Source organism: Xenopus laevis, chromosome 5L (assembly GCF_017654675.1).
Source record: "Xenopus laevis strain J_2021 chromosome 5L, Xenopus_laevis_v10.1, whole genome shotgun sequence".
In the NCBI taxonomy this organism is placed as follows: Eukaryota; Metazoa; Chordata; class Amphibia; order Anura; family Pipidae; genus Xenopus; species Xenopus laevis.
This window is the reverse complement of record NC_054379.1, coordinates 127632287-127649302: the sequence shown is the minus strand read 5'-3', so window position 1 is coordinate 127649302 and position 17016 is coordinate 127632287. Positions and strand designations below refer to the sequence as shown.

Sequence of the window (17016 nt, the reverse complement as noted above, 5' to 3'; positions counted from 1 at the left end):
CAGAGAATAATTGGAGAGTGATGTTGAATAAGTAGAAGGACCCCAGGCTTCCCCTGAATTTAAGTAATACAACTGGTCTAAAATTCTAGCTCTACTTCTTACCTACTGTACATATCTCACTTTATGGACTTTCACTTTCACAAATTTTCCTCATTGTCACCTTCCCTCTGGAGCGTTTTTTGACAAAAGAATTACACCATGTGTACTCTCCCAAATTACTTTTTTTTTTATACTAATTCAAGTAAATAATACTATTCTCAGATCGGCCTGACTTGGGTCTCCATCATTACAGTAATGCCTTGTTTCAGCATTGAGTTGGGCCCACAGGACATTTCTGCATGTAATTCTAATCAGCCATTTTATTCCTATTCTGTCCCGATGGATTTGTACACACATTCCTGGTGACAATAGGAAGTATATAAATAAAAAATAAATAACAGTAGAGCTTTATTTTTGGTTTAAGGAGCCCGAGTGCTAAAAGAATATGTATTTTTGAAAATCCTCCTTCTAGAATAATCAAGTAGATATTTTCTTCAAATCCCACGGACTTCCTTCATAGCTGGAATTCTTCCTTATGCAGTTTAACAGTGAAACCAAGTAGAGTGAGAAATGTGCTGTATTCTGATTAGCACTTGGGAAAAGGCCTTACACGGAGAGGTTATAGTGCAACTTAGATAACAACAGCATAAATAAATAAGATTTCTATACAGTACATTCCTAATTTGTTTTGACTTGCAACATGGTGGAGATTGATATACTTGATAAGAAACAGAGAGCTAAAAGATTAGTAAAAATATATGTTGATCGCTAACCATCTAGTATACTTTACTATACATTTACCACATTACAGATGCATAATGATATACTATACAGGTATGGAATCCATCATGCAGCCACTGTTATCCAGAAATAACCAGATTACGAGAAGGCCATCATCCACAGACTTCAATTTTTTTAATATTATTACCTTTTTCTCTGTAATAATAAAACAGTATCTTGTACTTGATCCAAACTAATATATAATCAATCCTTATTGGTGGTAAAACAATCCTATTGGGTTTAATTAATGTTTAACTGTTTTTTAGCAGACTTAAGGCATGGAGATCCAAATTATCGAAAGATCTCTTATCCAGAAAACACGAGGTTCCGAGCATTCTGAATAACAATTCCTAAACCTGTAAACACATGTATCTGTTGCCAGACACTCACTAATATGTGCCCAGTGCACTCACAGACTCCTAGTTGTAATGACACTTGGACATAGACCCATTTTCCATTAGTCTTGCTCTCTGGTGCTCCCAGTTCCAACAACCATGGTGGCTTAGTATAAAGACAACCTGATGTAAACTATACAACTGCACTCTGAGCTCCTAACACCAACATAGACAGTTGAATGATACATTTGCACTCTGATGGGCAGTACAGACTCAATTTATGTAACAATTGTTCTCTACCTCTCTTTCATAGCAAGAAAAGGCCCTATGGCTGCCCAGATTTTTTTTAATATACAAGTACTGAGCTCTTGGGATCATTGGTGCAATTCAATTAAATAGGAATAAGTTTTCCATAAGCATATCAACAGGAAAAATTAATTAGAGCTGGGAACATCACTACAGTTATCATGACTGCTGCTATATATGTTTTGAAAATAAATGACTCTCAGGGGCACATTTACTTAGTTTGAGTGAAGGATTAGAATAAAAAAAAACTTTGAATTTCGAAGTTTTTTTTGGCTACTTCGGCTTCGAATTTGCTACTTCGACCTTTGACTACGACTTCGAATCGAACGATTCGAACTGAAAACCGTTTGACTATTCGACCATTCGACCGTCGAAGTACTGTCTCTTTAAAAAAAACTTTCGATCCCCTACTTCGCCACCTAAAACCTACCGAGCATCAATGTTAGCCTATGGGGAAGGTCCCCATAGGGTTTTCAAGGAATTTTGTTTGATCGATGGATTAAAATCTTTCGAATCGTTCGATTCAAAGGATTTAATCGTTCGATCGAAGGAAATGCGGTAAATCCTTCGACTTTGATATTCAAAGTCGAAGGATTTTACTTCGACGGTTGAATATCGAGGGTTAATTAATAGTGCCTTTCATCACTGGTGCAAATATTCGAATGGATTATAATAGCTGCATAAACATAACTACACCTTAAGATATAACACCATTTTTAAAGAAACAATGAACCAGGCTTGGCATTCTGCAGACATGTACTGTATCTGCCGGAAAAACTGAAAAGATCATTGCCAGATCTGTGGCATTAAGATGCTTAAAATGGTTTGATGGGCTGGACTACAGCAGCTGCAGGACTGCAGAATACCTAACCTCACAATAACTGCCACATCGGAAGAAAGTGACCTTACAAATTTGCAATCGTTCTTACTGGTGTAACTGACGAAAGTCTCTGGAATACTGTTCATAGTTGAAACGTACCACATGCCACTGGCTTTGGTAATACCTGCAGGCCTGGAAAAGAAGAAATAGACATCATTGTTTTATAATACACAAGATAGAAGAATGACACATATAGTATTCCATTATAAACAGTGCTGGAGCTCAGCAATTTCCCCTTGTGACCTGTAGAGTTTTCTAAAGCATCACATGAAGATGTAAGATGACATACAGGAGTTGAATAACTTGTTTTAGCACCCTTAGCATGTAGCCTTGTGCAGTTGTACAGTCATGGAACATACACAGTACAATTTGAAGTTGTTTTGAGTCAGATTTGCCTTTAATACTGCTTTAGGCCATCTATTATAGTGCACCATTTCCCAAAAACTTCTGATCCCGATTAATGAAGTCCATACATAATAAATTGAATAATTATCCTCCTTCACTAAAACACGTGGTAGCATGTTAGAAAAACCAGTATTAAAAAAACTGTTTGCATTATACAGTGTCTAATACAATTAAGTCAAAGGCAGCGGGACATTTAGAGGCCCATTTATCAAAGGTCAAATTTTCGAATTCATGTGAGTTTTTTAAAATTCGAATATACTCACAGTTCGACTGGGAGGTTATTTAAGAAAAAAATTGAATGTCAGGAAGGCTATTAACATTTCCAAATGGCTCAACAGACCTCTGCCATTGACTTGTACATGAACTCAGCAGGTTTTAGGTGGCGAATATTCGAATTAGGACTGTTTCCAATGTCAAATTCTGGGACCATTCAAATAGGGGGATTAAAATTCGAATGTGTGAATTTTTAAACTTCTTCAATTCAACTGAACTGTATTAATTCTTTTAACACACAATACCCATACTACATCAAACATGTATTTAGACACCCCATAAACTGCCACTTATCACACAGTTAAAAAGAAAATAAATAATAAGCAAATGTCTTTATTCAGATCTGTATGTCGGTTTGCTCTACTATGCCAGAAAAACATATTCATCATCTCATTGTGGAGCACAAGATGTATTTTATACAAAGGCAGTACCGTAGATCATGCTCAGTCTTTTAGAACTACTGATCTAAAATGGTGCCTCATCATCATCATGGGAGAACTGAGCTCTTTTTAATTCAATCCATAACACAAGCATGAAGCATATTTGCATTGTCCTTTATCTGAAAGTGTACCTTTAAAACATGCAAGTCAATACCTGATATACATTACCACATATTCTATATATATCAAGAGACTTTTTAAAATAAAAAATGTGATTTCAATATGAATCAACATATCATCATACTGGAAGCTGCAAAATAAATTCAGAAAAATATTTAAGTCTATGCTAGTGGCATTATAGCAAGAGACTGGTTCTGGAATTCAAATTTATTTTCATTCGAATACTTCATTCGAGCTTAGTAAATGTGCCCCATAATATTTATATTGTTCCATGTAAACATAATACAAACACTTGTCAACGCATTGGAACGCTGCCTACAACAGCCCTGAATTTTTAGCACATACAGTATGTCCCTGTTGGCACTTTATAAACATTTACAGCAATGTAATGACATTTGTAGACTAATGTAGTTCTATTTTTATTTCCATACAGTGACTTATCATTGCTACTCTTGTTGGGAGGTAAAACACATTTTCTAGAGGTAGGTTGAGTTACACTGTTAAGCAATTTTAAAGGGGATGTAAAAAAATTAAATTCCTTTAACAGGTCCACTGTCTATAAATAAACCTATTGTCAATATACTTCCATTAAAAATTCTGTACCTTTTTCACAAAAATCATGATTATCTGTGCTCCAGCTCCCCCTTCTCTCTATGCGCACAGACTTCAGCCTGCATGAATTCCTCAACATGGCGGCCTGGCCCGTGGTTAATTTATATTTTTCGTCCCTAAAGCTAACCTCCATGACAACTCCACACACTTTCCCTGACACTACAGAACTCGGAGGAGGGGAGATTGTTTTGAAGTAAAGCAGCCACAGGCCGGCCCGCCATGTTGAGGAATTCATGCAGGCTGAAGTCCATGCGCATAGAGAGAAGGTGGATCTGGAGCGCAGATAATCAAGATTTTTATGAAAAAGGTACCAAATTTTTAATCGAAGTATATTGACAATAGGTTAATTTTTATACAGTGGACCCGTTAAAGGAATTTCATTTTTTGACTTTACATCCCCTTTAAATTTGAATCAGCAGAATATAATTTATGCATTCAAAGGCAAGTGAAAGATTAAGTAGTTCCTTTGGTGCCTTGGATACATGGTTTGTTTTAATCACATCTTTTCCAATTTTATATTAGGTATATGAGGGCACATTAGGCAAATTGCTTTTATCTACAATAACTGCAGTCATATTTATCTATTCTGCCCATTAACATTAGGAAAATGCTTTCCTATTTTTCACACTAGAATTTTCCACATTTTGGCACAAAACTGCTATTTTTTAATATGGAAGTATATTTGTCAAGTGATTTTGTAATGTTTTCCTCTATTCTAGCATACTTACTGTAAATGTTTTCTTATTTGTTGGCATCTGAAGTCTTTTCTTGCAGATAGCAATAGCTTATCACTTTTGAGAAGTTGGCACTTCTCTAAATAAGGTAACAAGCAAGACTATCCGTCTTTAAAGGAGAACTAAACCCTAAATATGAATATGGTTTAAAATCCCATATTATACATACTGAACGTATTGCATTAGCCAAAAGTTTCAGCTTCTAAATAGCAGCAATGACCCAGGACTTCAAACTTGTCACAGGGGGTCACCATCTTGGAAAAATTCTGCACCACTCACATGCTCAGTGGGCTCTGAGCAGCTGTTGAGAAACTAAGATTAGGTGTTGTCGCAAATTATCAAGCAGAAAATGAGGTTTGTCTGTAATATAAGCTGATGCTACAGGGCTGATTATTAAATTCTGATGCTAATTGCACTGGTTTCTGAGCTGACATGTAGTAATTATCTGTTTTAATTACTAATCAGCCTTATACTGTGACATTTATATTCTATGTGTACTGTATATTGTGAGTGGGTCCCTAAGCTCAGTAAGTGACAGCAGCACAGAGCATGTGCAGTGAATCAGCAGAAAAGAAGATGGGGAGCTACTGGGGCATCTTTGGAGACACGGATCTTTACGGCTGTAAAGCCTTGAGCTGGTACAGAGCAAGATTTCTAACTAATTCTTTAATTAAGCTTTAGTCCTTTAAGCATTAGCATTCTTAGCAGAAAGACTTCCTTTACTTTGTTCTTATACACAAGAAGCCTTAGAGCCATCTGGGGAGGAACTGTTAAGCTTTGAGTATTAGTAGCAAAGAGGTTTATTTTAGCGGCGTTTAATAGTTTGCATGTAAAGACAATGATTGTTGATGCTACAATCTCATGACACATTCTAAAGATGCCATGCAATAACACTAAGCATGATTTGCCATCATACGGTTAATATACAAACACACATTTAAGTGCCAAACACTAAAATTGAAGCAAAATTTATACACCCAACAATGAGCACTAGGGAAACCTGGCAGTATTTCCATGGTTCCTCTAGTGAGCTGAATCTACAAATGTAAATGTATGCCTATGCTATTATTGATGCTGCAAAGTACAATGCAAGGGGTTGGTCTTAACCCTGTAAATGCTTTATGCAATCATTGTGTGATACAGTGTTTTTGCAGTCCAGTAAAACATAGTTGGAAGTGTGTCTTTTTGATAATCCTTACTAGGTTTTGATGCTGAGGCTAAAGACTGCAATACTTCCCCAGTTGTATGGTTATTGTCAGTGCATTCTGGAACAAGAATGATAAGCAGTAAAAAGAAACATGCATACTGCCAGTTATTTAGGAAGTAGAGTGTGTTTGTGTAGGAATGTGTAAAATAGCCATCCCCAGTATTATTTAGCAGACAGTCCTTTAGTGTTATAGAAACCGTACTGTGTCCTAAAGTACAGTTGGGAGGGGTAACTGTTTCATATTCTTGCTTTAAAGGAGAAGGAAAGGTTAAAACTAAGTAAGCCTTATCGGAAAGGTCCATCTAAATTTACCAGTAAACCCCCAAAGTAATCCCCTGTCAAGAGAAACACTGCATTTCTTTCCCTCTATTGTGTACACATGGGCTTCTGTATCAGACTTCCTGCCTTCAGCTTAAACCTCATTGCCCTGGGTAAGAGCATGCTCAGTTTGCTCCTCTCCCCCCGTTCTCTGAGCCCAGAACAGGGAGAGACTCAGGCAGGAAGTGATGTCACACCATGTTAATACTGCAGCTGGTATCCTAAACAAACAGAGTTTCTAGAACTTTTTACTCAGGTATGGTAAAACATTCTACAGAATAAATGCTTTCAGTGTCCATTTTGTGCTGGCTCTAGCCTAACAGGCAGGTAGAGCTCTGTGGAACCTAGACAGGTCAGGTCTAGTATAAGATAGGCTACTCACCCTTAAGAGGTCACTCTAGGAGTGACAGATAGACAGGTTATTTAGCTGAGCAGCTCAAGGCTCCGACGAGGAGAGTCAGAGGGATTAAGATCCCGGGTACTAATAGCCCAGAAGTAGGGACTAGGGTTGAGAGGTTCCCCTCAGGTTCCACTTAGGGAAAAGGCTGAAAGCTGGGTGTACCTTCATTGCTGCTGAGCACGTTCTCTTACCTGTTGGGACTAATACTGACCAAAGGTGATGTGAGTATGTGACTATCCATTGTTGATGTGAAATCCTGTCTGCTCTACTGCATACTCCATTGAAGATTGTATATGTTCAATAAATATGTTCATGGTTAAGTTATAAGAACCACTGGCGCCCAATTAGTATACCCTGTATCCATTTACAGTTGCTCTTCACCCTGCCTCCACACCGCTGCGAGGGCTTACTCCCTAAGATTATAGGACTCATCCGGAGCACATTTATTGGGAGTGGAGCTCAATAGTAGTGTAACAGAACACACAATTTCCTATAGCGCTACACTTGTGTTAAGCAACTGATTGTTCTTTTCTTACACCCTGCATATAAAGCAAAGATAGTTGATTTGCCAAGAAGAACATTTGCAATATTTACCTCTTTGACCAATAAATGTGTTGCCTTGAGTTCTGCATCTTGAGGCACAGAAGAATAAATTGTTTGTAGCTCTCTTGGGATGGTTTCTATCTACCAATCAATGAATGCGCAAGAGAGAGAAAAAAGGTTATTATAATGTACAATGATCAGGGAACAGTAATTAAAAAAAAAAACAAGTAATTACTGGAATTGTAAATACCTTTTAAAACATTAAAAAATTGACAACGTGGTTGCACTCAATAAAGCCTAAACTCAAACATTTTAGGATTTATGGCTGTAGCTTAGTTATGATTTTTCATAAACTGCCAGTAGTCAGTTGCTAAGGCTCATTCATAAAGGTGTTTGTCAGTAAGGAAAATGTCTCAAAATTCCACTGCAAATTCCTATACAGAGACCTTTCTGTCAAAACAATTTCATGTTCTTTTTCCTGAACGTTTAGCTTGCCTTATTTATTCTTAGTGAATAGAATACATGCATCTTTACCATGGTTTTTTAATCTTCCAAACATGATTCAGTTGAAAGCAGCTTTGTAAAGTGGCACTGTAATAATTAACCAACTTAAAGCTCTGCTAATATTTTAGGAGCTATTGCTATGGCTACTGCTCTCCATTTCAAGGTGGGTGTCATACAGTATATACGACTCAGGTCAGCCCATAGCAGCAGTTACAAGACTAAAGGTTTCATGACATACCGGTACTATCGAAACCGAATAAAACATAACATTTTCAGAGGATAAAAATGAGGTAATGGAGCTAGAAAACAGCTTATAACTTGTCCATGATTGTGATGGGTGATACAGTGTATCACATGATCCAAACTTTGAGAACCTACATGGGTATGAATTCTAGTCAGCAAATGTTCTAGTCTGTTATTTGCATTTGTAGACTCACTAGTAAATATTGTGCTTTTTTTTTACTCAGGATTTACTGGTGCTCATCGCCTTAATACATACATTATTCTCCATACAACTTCTGAAAAGAAAGAGGTTAAACTTTAGAACATGTTTTTTTGTTTTCCTGGAAAGGAAGGATGTGGTTAAAAAAGTTAAAAAAAAAAAGCCAAAACAAAGTTCTTGTTATCTGTTCTTATTAAGCTGCAGAGTATCCCTCTACTTACTGCTCTATCATTTCTTCAAAAGGGCAACCTGAAGAATTATAGATGTCTCTGAGCAACCACTCATGTCTTTTCATGAAACCGTAGCCAACAAACTTTTTTTTTCCCTCCTTTTGTACAAGTCTAATGTAAAAACTAAAAACAAACAGCTTGTTCTTTGTATTTCCAGGTGCAAATGTTAAGTGCTGCATAAAGTTTTTCTATGGAAAAATACCAAACTGCTGCCATTGACCCTTATTGAATTGGTCTCCTGTTAAAAGTATCTATTCCCTTTCTGGGTTATGCTAACCATTTGTAATAAGGGCAAATTGTGGAACTGAAAAAACCATTAGCTCATGTTATTATATTCTCTGCCTTGTAAAAGACTGAAACATATGGTAAATTGTGCTTTACTGTGGGAATCCCCAAAGTTTTTCTATGCTGTATGTCATCTTTAGCTATGAATATACTTATAACCCTCAAATAGAGAAACTACATTCTCCTTGTAAAAACAAGAGATGAGTGATCCTCTCAATATTAGCTTCTTAGAGCCATGGGGGGTCCAGTAACCACAACATCAGTCATACGACGAGGAGAGCATGGTTTCATTTGCAAAAGTGCTGTTCAGCTCCATATTCAAAAACTTAATTAGGGATGTAGCGAACCGCCGATAATGTGTTCGCGAACGCCGTTCGCGAACACCGGCAAAAAATGCGAACAGTTTGCGAACAGTTTGCGAACTTCGAACATCCGAAAATCGTTCGATTCGAATGATCGAAGGATTTTAATCGTTCGATTTTAGCGATCGAATGGTCGAATGGTCGAACGATTTTGACGCGAACGCCTATTGGCGAACGTCGCGAACTTGCGGCGGACGCGAACAGCCGATGTTCGCGCGAACAAGTTCGCCGCAGAACAGTCCGCGACATCCCTAAACTTAATCCCAAACCCAATTCTCTCAGCCTAAAAACTGAGATAATTCCAAAACTCCAGCAATAACCTATGCTCCCTATGAACACACACACATTCAGTGGCACGTGCTTTGCTTGGGAACACATGCAGGATGTGGTTAATGGAGCAGAGCCTGGAAAATCAGCAGAGAAAGAGTAAGTGCAAAAATTCATGAACTGCTGTTCCCAACAAGGCCACCTACTTTTGGTCCCATGAGAGAAGGTAAATCTGGGCCCAGCCAGGAAAGGGAAAGCCATAAAAAATGAAGAATGCAGGTAAAGAGACGTATAACCACCTACAGCAAATAACAGCCAGATACGTATGTTTTTTTTCATAGATTGTTTCACCATACCTTATGTCTACTTAAAAATCATTTAAACATTAAAAAGAAAGACAATAGGATTGTTGTGCCTCTAATTAGGATTAATTATATTTTAGCTAAAACCAATTACAAGGTACTGTTTTATTATTACAGAGAAAAGGGAAATCTGTTTTTAAAAATTTGAGTCTGTGGGAGATAACCCTCGTAAGTTGGAGCTTTCAGTATAATGGGTTTCCGGATAACAGATTCCATACCTGTACCTGGTTGTCAGGGTCCCATTTACCCCAGCAACTTTGTAGTGGTTTGAGTGGAAACCTAACAAATGGAGTACAGAAGAAGTTCTGAATAGTATGATTATACCATAATTTCAAGATTGTCAATGTGTTTCCAGCAGATGCTAATAATGCCAACTATCCGCTACTATTGCTATGTTAGAGAGGAGGCATTTTAGCAAATCCACCTGATCCAGTTGGTAACCCCCACAACACAATGCAATGTTTGACAGTGTGGCCTGAATCCAATCACTTGCTCCTGCCTCTTTTCAGTAGTCCATTCATTTTTATTAAATATAGAATATATCTTTATATAACCATTTTAAAATATAATGTAGCATGCTGAAGTCTGAACATTGTGGCTCCACAGATTCTGAAAGTACCCATTTATATTGATTTTATATTTGGATGGAGCAATACTTTATGCTTCAGAATCATTAAGTTATGTCCATTAGATTTCCAGCTGAAGAAGTGATAATATTTCCCTCCATTGCTTTAGAAAAATATCCAACTGGCTTTTAGATGTGCTTTTCCAAAAATGTATTCCAAAGTTTCAGCTTGCATGTATAAAGATTGCTCATCTATATTTAACCTTCAGTAGAAAACAGTGGCAGTTTAAGATGATTAGCAATTGGTCTTCATATTTTTATTTTTCATGTGTGTTCTTTTTTAAATTATTTCCATTATTTTGCTCTGTCACTATCACAATTGGACTGTTATCTGTTGTTAGGACTTTATTAACCTACGAACCAGTCAGCGGTTTGTATTCCAGATTTGGTTGATTGGGACTGCAGTGACATCTACACGTGCAGAATGAAGAGTGAAAGTGATTGCTATATATAATCAACAGCTTAGATTTTTCAATGTTTTTATAACAGGTATGTATTTAAAAGGATTTTTATTATACAGCTTATGTCTGGCTGACAGGTCCCCTTTCAAGACACAAATAGGAGGTTAAATAGGAGTGCTGTCACTCGTACAATGGTTCATTGGCCTATACAGTAAGTGCCAATTGAGCGACAAGGGCCAAGACTGAAGACATTTTTGACATTTCACAGCTGTTAAATATTATTACTCTGTGAGGCATTTTATTGTTATTATTACTTTGTATTAATTATCGTTTTATTCAAGTCTTTCCCAATTATATTCCCATCTCTTGTTCAAACCACTGCATGGTTACTAGGGTCTTGACCCTAACAACAAGATAGCTGCTAAAATACCAAACTTGAGAGTTGATGAACCAAAAAGCTAACTAAAAAACTATAACAAATGAAAATGAAGACCAATTGCAAATTGTCTCAGAATATCAATGTCAAAATCATACTAAAAGATAATTTAAAGGAGAACTACCTCTTTTAGCTCAATTCTTATGTACAGGTTGTGTGTGTGAGAGGAGAGTTAGTAAAAGCTGAAGAAAATGAAATATTTTTGTCTTGCAGTTGAACTGAAAAGTAGGATGTGGGAAAATGAGTCTAAGTGTCTGACCATCATTACACATACAGCAAAACCGTCTGAGAAACATGCAGCAAAAAAGAGGAAACGGGGGGTTGTTTTAAAAACAGATGCCTTGCCATTCAGCATATGCTTTTTCAAACATGTAATACTCCTTGGAAATACTCCTTGGAAAAGGTCTAAAAGGTATAAACTAAAGTCATCTAGAAGGAAAAAAGAAATAAAAATGTACCAAATGTGTCAAAGTAGCTTGAGATAAAGTGTTTTTATAGCTTTTATGTGCAAAGGATGTGGGTGGACTTTTGGGTGCATTGGGTGTGTGTTTGGGCATAGCTTGGTGAAGCAGATCAGGGGCATGGCATAAACCGTCCCTTTTCTTTGACCACAAAACATTGGGAATTTAGTGTTTATGCATGGTGTATTTATGCCTAGGGGAATGGCTGCATGTTGTACTACAGGACAGGTGGTAAGGACAGAGTCTTGTTGCAGACTGTGCCTGTCGCTCTTTCCCTAACTTGTGCATCTGAATAGTTACAGAGCTAAATTGGGTGAAAAAAAAGACCCAAGTCTGTCAAGTTCAATCACTTCGAATAAAACGCAGTGCACACACACACACACACATATATATATACGTACACAAACACTGAGCTATCTATATACTCACATTCATAAACTAGGTATACCAATATCTATTCTTATTGAAGATTATAGTCACAATAGCTTTGGATACAATGCTTGTTGCAGAAATCATCCAAGCCTCTCTTAAAGGAGAATTCAACTGTAAAGTATAAAAAACCATACCCTACATAGACTCTCCTCCCCCCAGCCTAGCTGCTGCCATGGGCAAAGCCCCTAACTCTTTAGTTACCCCTCGGTGCAGATTCTGTCCAGCGGAATTCACTGCAGCCATCTTCTGGCTCTTCGGTAATCTTTGGAATAAGAGCGCTAAATCGTAAATTTTTTCAATTTTTTTTCAATGACTTTCGGCGCATTCGCAGTTGTTGCAAAGCAGAAAATTGTTCCAACTGTGTATGCGCCGATATGGCACTTACTTCCTGAAGATTACCGAAGAGAAGAAGATGGCTGCCGTGAACGCCGCTGGACAGAATCTGCAATGTGGGGTAAGTAAACAGTTAGGGGCATTTGCAGTAGCAGCTAGGTTGGGGGGGTCTATGTAGGTTAGGGGGGATAGGGTTAATTTTGCTTTACAGTTGAATTCTCCTCTAAAGGCATTAACAGAATCAGCCATTACAACATCATCCGGCATCGCATTCCACAAACTCACTGTGAAGAACCCCCTATCAATGAAAGTTCCTTTCCTTTAGGGCTAGTCCACACGGGGAGATAGCCACGCGTTTGCGGTCGCGGTCGCGGCGCCCATACAGTTTTGTATGGGCGCCTATGTAAAAACGCCTGTGCTAACCACACGAGGCGATGCGCTTTTCAACAGTCGCCTGAAAAAGCCTGGCGAGGCATTTTCAGGCGACTGTTGAAAAGCGCATCGCCTCGTGTGGTTAGCACAGGCGTTTTTACATAGGCGCCCATACAAAACTGTCGCCTGCGCCGGTCGCGGCGACTGGTGCGGCGCTTTGTCGCCGCGACCGCAAACGCGTGGCTATCTCCCCGTGTGGAATAGCCCTTACCTGACCTCTGGTATAGAAAAAAAGGTTCCCCTCTACCTATCTATAACACCCTCTAATGTATTTGTAAACAGTTATCATGTCCCCTCGCAAGCATCTTTTTTTCAAGTGAAAACTACCCCAACCATGACTGTCTACCTGATACTCGCAGTGATTATTTGGTTACACAAGATCTTAAGTGAAGGATTCAGCCCAGCTCTGTCTTATCAAAGTAAAGACTTTCCTTACAGCACCTTTTTCAATGACTATAACATAGGCATCAATAGTAAGCCTCTTTTATATAATTAAACCTTATTTAGATGGGTCTCCATTTAATCTACCATGTAACAAACTAAAGAATAACATGTGGAAAAGGATAGAATCAACATATCCCACAGCAGCTTAAACAGATACGTTTGTCTTACATGAGGAGTTTATTCTTACAACATAATTGTACTGGAAAAATCATGATTTATAGCAGCTCAATAAGCCACATTGCTGGCTATGTAGACTGTTAGAAAGTGATACATTTCTTAGTAGCAGATTCAGCCCCAACTGGACCCATGAAGCTAGTTCTAGAATATTTGACCACTGTTCTCTTCAGATTCTTCTGTGTTTACATCAGAAGATATAGAGAAAGATTTACCAACATCCACATGTTTTCTCCCCATGGTAATTGGAGTAAGGGACATTTTACAATAGTTCCCAATCTTTTCCTAAGAAAGACATAGTGTGAAGATAAATCACATTTTTAAACTGTCTTCATGCATTCTGATTATTTATCATGTACCTGTATTCTGTTCTGCTGTTCTATAAATCAGTTTTTGAGTTTGTAAGTGATTTCCCTGGTGAAAGATCTAGATGTGTTATTAAATCAACCCTTTAGAGAAAGATTGGAATTGTGATTAGAAAGGGTTAGACAAAACTCCGGGTTAACCAAAAGTAAATGACCAAGCTGTTTCCAATGGTAGATAAACTGTTCCATGAGTACGTGAAACACTGATTACATTAAGCCAACCATCCATTAATCGTATAAAACCATATACTTACTGAAAAGTCATCTGTGGGAAACAAGATCAGATCCTTCAAAGGACTGTTGGAATATATATTTTCTAGTTCAGAAACAGCAGCCTCATAATCCAGAGGTTCTAGGAGTTTAGGTTTTTCATGCTGTCAAAAAAAAATATTTTAAATATTACTAATATCCGTACTTGCCAGGTTATTATGTTCAGTGTAGTGCAGTGGTCCCCAACCTTTTTTGGACCACAGACCAGTGCAAAAGCAGCATTTTTTGCAAGGACCAGGGGTGTGGTCGGGGGGTCCAGCGGCAAGTTTGCATGTGCCGCGTTCAATTTGGGCGTACCGGCATCCAAATCGGCCATGTTAATTGTGGGCTGGGCTCGGTGGCCCAGTTCATGAGTGTCTGCGGCCTGGCAGTTGGGGACCCCTGGTGTAGTACATCATACTGTCATATAAGACAACTTTTCTTTAAACCAAACATACATTAGTAAAATGAAAAATATGCTTGCTATAAATAGGGAGAGATGAATCAATTCAAAGACAAATATCATAACCTTAATCATAAAATATTTATTGTGCGAAGCAACGTTAGGTCATTCATGAGCAAAGTACATGGGCAAACAGTATATTTCCTTTCTAGCAAACCATTCCATACATACTAAAAGGAGCTTCTGTGGCCATGTAGGGTTTATAGAAAGTAGCCTTGCTGTGCAAAGTCCTACACTATGCACGTTTTGCATCAGACACAAGGGTGCAGAGGGGTAAGTGTATGTAAGTGTAAGTGCAATGTAGGCGCGTGTGCTTAATAAATAAGCCCTTTAATGTTTTATGCCTATGCTTTCTTTGCCTAAATTTCTCGTGAACAGCTAACTGACACATGATGTAAGTCCCAATACCTAACATGAGTCATTTGGTTGCATGAGGGGAACTGGTTAGGTTGAGGCAGGACTATGAGTCAGCAAGTAGACAGCCCAACTGTAAACTGAACCAAATGTTGCTAGAGAAACGAGATTATATATATTTGGCAGTTTAATTTTAAAGGCAATGTTTGATTTATAGTAAACTTTTAGTATGACGTGGACACTGATATTCATTTTTTGTTTTTTAAATATTTGCTGTCCTCCGGTCTGTCATTTACACCTCAGCCAGGTTTCTAAAGTAAGTATGCCCATAACAGATACATTTTTAATTCTAATCTGTAGTGGGCAACAATGAAGAGGGAGTAGGCCATGAGAACACCCCACCGATAGTGATGAGCGAATCTGTCCCGTTTCACTTCGCTGAAAAATTAGCGAAACTGCAAATAAAATTGTGAAATTTCATGAAGTCAATGGGCATTTTAACATGCAACAATTTTTACGTGCACAACAATTTTACTTGCTCTAAATGCATTAAAGTCAATAAAAGTTTTTTCTTATGGCGACTTTTTTTGTCTTAATGCATTAAAGTCAACGGGCATTTTTTCTTATGACGACTTTTTTTTGTCCTAATGCATTAAGGTCAATGGGTGTTTTTTCTTATGGTGACTTTTTTCTCCAAATGCATTAAAGTCAATGGGCGTTTTTTCTTATGGTCGTTTTTTTGCTGCAAAGTTTTCTATGGTGAATTTTCACCACAGTTTACTGAAAAAATTTCGCACATAGAGAAATTCGGATTTTTCATGGCTGGTGAATAAATTCGCTCATCACTATCCACCACTACCATAGTGTTGAAAGGTTTCTCTCGAAAATCTAGGTCAACGTGTTGCAAACTCATTCTGAAGATTTTAATTCTGGCACGTTCAGAGTGGTGCTTGGCATATTGCAAATATTTTTTATGTATGACGTAGACCCCCGTGCAACTCCTATTATCACCTTTTGTCAAGCTGCGAGATGTGATTACGAATTAATAGTTGTTTACTGTTAAAAGAAGTACATTAACCCTGCATGCCTCCAATGTTTATTGTATATTAAACCAATTAATTTCTCCTTGGAACAGGTTTGATTATATAACTCAATTGTGCTTTCCCCTTTATCAATTCACCGACATCTATGTACATACAATTGATTTAGCTTGAGGTTGGAATTAAAGTGCTAGGTGAATTGATAAAGGGGAAAGCACAATTCAGTTATATAATTAAACCTGATCCAAGGGAAATGAGTTAGTTTAATATACAATAAACATTGGAGGCATGCGGGTTAATGTACTTCTTTTAACAGTAAACAACATATTGCCAATATGCCACTGATCAGTGCAGGTAATAGAAAGGGTCTTTAACCCTTGCTGCATCTGTCCAGCTACTGTACTGTAATTAAACTAAAAAAACAAATCATTGCCCCAGGCAGATTATAGGCCATGTGAATGAGAAGGAAATGGGATCAACTCAGCAGGCTGTTGGGCACAGGAAGTCAGCAGCAAGTCAGTTTTTTCTATTGCATGTGTCAGTATCACTTTAACCTAAACCTAGAGGCTTTAACATTCCCAAGCTTTTAAATATATGCCTTTTTTATAGGAAAAAAATATTGCCAGCATGTTTTGATAAAAGACAGGCCCTACAGATCTGAGGTTTAGCACAGTTTTCTAGGCTGTCCTGTCAGTCAGATGTTCTCCTAAACACAGGCATAACACAGCTGCTTTCAGCTTTTTCCCACACAACAAAAGACAGAGGAAAAAGTCATGTTCCCTGACATTCCTATCATTTTAATTAACTAGCACTTGAAGAGAGCTCAGCGTGTATTTCATCACAAATCTGCTGAGTTAGCCATAGCTGATCAGATTGACATAGTTTATGGGAATTTTAGTATGTAGCCAGTGGTAAAAGGAAATACATTATTCCTAAACTAACTGAGGGATGCTGGGAGACCCA

At 37.8% G+C, this 17016-nt stretch overlaps 1 protein-coding gene across 8 annotated transcripts in view; it reads right to left on the bottom strand.

Annotated features, from left to right (window-relative positions):
• Window positions 1-17016, bottom strand: part of dock10.L (dedicator of cytokinesis 10 L homeolog) — a 161155-nt gene that overhangs the window by 85880 nt on the left and 58259 nt on the right. For all 8 annotated transcript variants that reach the window (XM_041563380.1, XM_041563376.1, XM_041563381.1 and 5 more), the window contains exons 2-4: window positions 14202-14321; window positions 7444-7533; window positions 2390-2472 (exon numbers count right to left, since the gene is read on the bottom strand). In XM_041563380.1, coding sequence (XP_041419314.1) covers window positions 2390-2472; window positions 7444-7533; window positions 14202-14321 — 293 coding nt within the window. The remainder of the gene's footprint in view (window positions 1-2389; window positions 2473-7443; window positions 7534-14201; window positions 14322-17016) is intronic.